The 4,627-nt window shown below is 37.6% G+C and overlaps 1 protein-coding gene across 1 annotated transcript; it reads left to right on the top strand.

The window, feature by feature from the left end:
- The first annotated feature begins 683 nt into the window (after positions 1-683).
- Positions 684-3,270, top strand: ssr3 (signal sequence receptor, gamma). The gene is made up of 5 exons (XM_079246342.1): positions 684-872; positions 1,810-1,936; positions 2,080-2,178; positions 2,352-2,483; positions 2,985-3,270. Exons 1-5 carry the CDS (start codon positions 740-742, stop codon positions 3,049-3,051), a joined length of 558 nt encoding a protein of 185 aa, XP_079102468.1. The 5' UTR covers positions 684-739; the 3' UTR covers positions 3,052-3,270.
- Positions 3,271-4,627: the final 1,357 nt, after the last annotated feature.

Here is a 4,627-nt window from a genome sequence, read left to right as displayed (position 1 = left end):
GTTTGCATCTTAGTAGAGAAGAACTTACACCGCAGACTGAAAATGACCATAAACTCACTTCAAAGCTCTAAAAAAGTTGAAGATCAAAGAGGTCCAAGGAAATGCTAGTGACTATCATGCACCTTCTTCAAAGTTGCCTAAACTAAGCTTCACTGTTAATTTATGGGACAGTTGAATCCTGAAAAATCCGAATTTTCCTCACAACATATCACGTTTTATTGGGAGGAAAATTTTTTCTAAATATAGCATAGATATCAGGTTTGCCAATATCAGGTTTTTCTGATATTCTGTGCAATAATTGCGAAGTGTATGTGTAGGTATCATAGACCGTAACTATGGTAGGTATGCAGCAAAAAATAAATAGAAATAGTTAAGTTAATTATTTCAATATTTCTTTTCAGGTAGATAAAATTTCACTCCAGTTTAGCTGGTATTATTGCTTATAATTAAAAAACATATTAGATAAAAATTTTTAGAGAAGTAAATATCTATTTGTGGATATCAAATGTGGATGTTGAATAAGTTGGTGTGGTGTCATTATCCTCCTGTAGGGGGCAGCAACACGCGACTGTGTCACATAAACAACGAAGCAGGACGTGGTTGTCGTTCCGGGTTTATGCTGACGCGTCCCTCTCTCTCTCTCTCTCTCTCTCTCTCTCTCTCTCTCTCTCTCTCTCATTCAGCGACGTGTCAGTCCTGCAGTGTTCAGAGCTGCACATAGACAAGCCATTCCACAAACATGCCTCCCAAAAGCAGCAACAAGCAGCAGTCAGAAGAAGACCTGTTACTTCAGGACTTTAGTAGAAACCTGTCGGCGAAGTCTACAGCTTTGTTTTACGGAAATGCGCTCATCGTCTCTGCTATTCCGATCTGTAAGTACCGCAAACTGCAGCTAGCTGATGCTAGCTCATTCAGCTAACACTGATTTATTAAAGTAGGAAAAGCAGAAACCAGCTCTTAAAGATAAGCTCACCGAGCAGATAAGCTCCAAAGTAACATGATGTAATTTTTAAAGACTAAGAAAAAATGTAGTAATGTAATAAAGTCGTTCATCGATAAAGTAAATGGCTAAGATTAGCCCTGAGTATGTTGTGCCACATTAGGACCACAGTAACAAACAAATGATCCCATGAAAATCACACAGATTATAGTGTATCACTGTGGTCCAGCATTAGATATTTACTTGTTTTCCCCTTCTTTTTCCATTACCAAGCAACAGTTAATACTGGGAGAGCTTCATAAATACCGTCCAAGCAGTCTACAAAAGTCCATATGCATGTAAGATAAATACTTGATTTAACTTACAAAGCTCTCAGAAAACATTATGTCCAAATGAGCCATTTAACAGTGGAAACTGTCAAATAGTGACCTTGATGAGGCAGACTTTTTTTTTTTTTCTCCAGAAGAGTTTTAGTTTCAAATTTGAAATACATTGTCATTGTGTTGTCTGCATTAACTCTAATGCGTGCCACAGTACACCAGAGGCTACATTTTTTACTGTCTTCTATTTATTGGGGTTACAAATGCGTTAAGCTGTATTTATAGTGATTTACTTTACATGATGTAGCTGAAAAACTTGTTTGTTTGTTCGTTGCTAAAATGACTTAAAACATGTAAGTAATTGTTTAAGTTTCAGTGACATGCTCTGCAATGTGTAAATAAAGTTCCAAAGTTTTTTTTTACACAGAGACATGTGGAAGAGATGAGGATTTTTTTTGTGGTTTTTTTTTAACCAGGGCATATTATCAGTTGAAGAAAACTAGACTAATAGCTGCATTGTCTGTGTGTGTGCTTGATTGTTTTTTCTAGGGTTGTTTTGGAGGATCTGGCACATGGACCTGGTCCAGTCTGCAGTTCTGTATGCTGTAATGACTCTAGTCAGCACGTACCTGGTCGCCTTTGCCTATAAGAACGTCAAATTTGTTCTTAAACACAAGTAAGAAAGATCAACATACCACTGTGTGCCAAAGTCAAGAGAATTTGTATTACTGTAACACTGTCAGAAGATTTGTTTACATAGCTCCTGTGTGAGTAGTCGTCTGTATATATATGCCTGTGGATTTTCTCTCTGTCTTTCAGAGTTGCCCAGAAACGTGAGGATGCTGTTTCAAAGGAGGTGACTAGGAAGCTGTCTGAGGCAGACAACCGCAAGATGTCTCGCAAGGAGAAAGACGAGAGGTGAAACTTGTGCATAGTTTATTGTCTTATGCTGAAAACAAGTTTCCTGGGTTTCACGTCGTGTGATGCAAGTTTGGAACCCATAAGAACTGTTATAGTAATCTGACAGTGTTTGTCTGTGAATATTGATGCGAATGGTGGTACGAGACTCTGGTTTTCCCTCTTATGACTAGAATCCTGTGGAAGAAGAATGAGGTTGCTGACTATGAAGCCACCACCTTCTCCATCTTCTACAACAACACTCTCTTTCTAGTCCTCGTCATCATCGCCTCCTTCTTCTTGCTCAAGAACTTCAACCCCACTGTGTATCCTTTACTGTGTATATTTGTAATTTGACACAGGTGGTTAGTACGTTACCAGAATTGAAACACATCCCATAACTCTTTCACACAACAATATTCCATGTTCAGCAAGCGAGATCTGACCTTGATGATGACGAATGTGTCACTTTAACTGGGGCTCACACTGGTCTGCACTGTGAGTAGATGAGCTCAAAGTTAATAATTCGTGGTTTGAGCATGACCTTTTTTTTCCTTTTTTTTTTTTTTTTTTGCTGTGCACTCAAATACATGCTTCTTTGTAGTTAAACAGACAGCTTGCAAACTTCACACATTGGCTATACCTGCTCATTCCAGTGTAGAGTCATAGGGAGGGCTGGATGCTATATTAGCTGCTATTATGCAAAAGGCTGGGACAGGTCAACAGGCCATCGCGGCACTTTGCAAACTTGGTAAAAGAAATGATTAAGTTGTTTCTAATTGCAGCCTTCATTAGTGCATTTTTACCCTTAACCCACCTTTTCACAGCAACTACATCCTGTCCATCAGTGCCTCGTCAGGACTCATTGCTCTCCTATCCACTGGCTCCAAGTAAAAGGGGAAGAAGCTGGTGCAGAGTTGGAATTGATTGGAGTTGGGTTGGAGGTTAAAAAGTAAACAGTCAATTTTTTTCATTTAAGTTACGAATTTGGTTTATTAGGGGATTTAAAAATAACATTTCAGCTTCATGAAATTCATGATCAAATGTCTGGACGCTGTTTCTCCGGGTCTGTATTGTTTTTTTGTAACAAATAAAGCAACAGGTTATACTTGTCATGTGTGTCTGCTTCAGAGCCTTTTCAAGTCTGGGAGTTTAGCAACCTGTTTAAAGGGGTTATATTATGCTATTTCTAGTCTTCTGAGCTTTCTACAGTGTTACAGCGTTAAATACTCATCAGACATATGAGCAGTGCTGTTATTTTTTAAATTTATTTATTTATTTATTTAATCACCTAAACGCATGTTTGAGTTTTCCAACACTCTCTAAATTCGATTTCCAGGGCGATGGAAACAGTTGGTTTTAGAGTTTTTTCTACTTTAAAATTTTAGTGACGTCCTGGGGGAGGAACTCAGTGATTGGTCATCTTCTCAATACAGGATCAATACAAATGAATGAAGGGGTTTGTGAATAATGCTAGATTATTTCTTGCCCTTCTGGATTGGCATATTAAAATAAATTAGACTGAAATGTGCATAATAGAGCAACACCAAGTACGGTACAATGCACATTTACCATGTGCAACTAAATTAGCAGACACATGTTTTCATTGGCAATGCATTTATTTCTGATCACACTTTCATATAGACTATATACAGAGAGACCACTCCAGCAGAAAGACAGTTGCTCTGGTGATTTACATGTCAGAGAGAAAAAAATGTCAGTCAAGGCTTGCCTATCTGCACACCATACAGGCTTTACAACATCAATCTCTTCGTATAAATTGGACTACATTTTAATAGTTAGTTTGAATGATTAAATAAAATTGGGAATTTTGCAGTTTTTACTACTTTGTGTCAGTTTCAAGTGAAAATCACCAGGTGAGCTGCTTGTGTTGTTCTGATTCCCAGGATTTTAAGTTGTAACCAGATGTGTAGTGTGCTGCAGTCTGTAGAGCTGATGATTCTTTGCTGCTCTGTCTCAAATCAAAGCTAATAATTTGTGTTGAAAAGAGAAAGTCGAATGAGAAGCACATCTAAGGGTGTGATTCAGGCCTAATCACAAGTTCAAGAGTAAATGGTACAGATCAAATTCAAAGTGGAACTTTTCTATCCCAAACCCAGGCTAGCAAATGATGCTTAGAAATTTTCTAGTAATTAAGTGTTAATGTCATTTTTAAGTTTTCTTTCTTAGCAAATGTAAAGTTTCTTTCCTAAGGCTACAGGAGAAATAAGTGACAACATTGTTTTTTAAGAATGGGAAGAGTATAAGGAAGAAGGGGGTCTACAAAGATGTTTGCAAGAATATAAAATGAATATAAAATTTTAAATCAAGTTAAGGTGGACACTTGAAGCTGAAAAACTCATCAGTTTGAGTTTAATCCCATGATGCACTATTTTCTCTAGACAGAACAACATCACCTTCATTTTGAGGGAGTTTTTTTTTCTAGAACCTACACTGGTTTATCAGCTGC

The sequence above is a fragment of the Telmatherina bonti genome, assembly GCF_933228915.1.
Source record: "Telmatherina bonti genome assembly, chromosome: 9".
In the NCBI taxonomy this organism is placed as follows: Eukaryota; Metazoa; Chordata; class Actinopteri; order Atheriniformes; family Telmatherinidae; genus Telmatherina; species Telmatherina bonti.
This window is presented reverse-complemented; position numbering and strand designations above follow the sequence as displayed.

Coding starts and splice junctions, on each gene's coding strand:
- ssr3 (XM_079246342.1), top strand. CDS start 740: ATGCCTCCCAAAAGCAGCAACAAGCAGCAGTCAGAAGAAGACCTGTTA. Junction 873..1,809: donor CGTCTCTGCTATTCCGATCT/GTAAGTACCGCA, acceptor TGTTTTTTCTAG/GGTTGTTTTGGAGGATCTGG. Junction 2,179..2,351: donor CGCAAGGAGAAAGACGAGAG/GTGAAACTTGTG, acceptor TCTTATGACTAG/AATCCTGTGGAAGAAGAATG.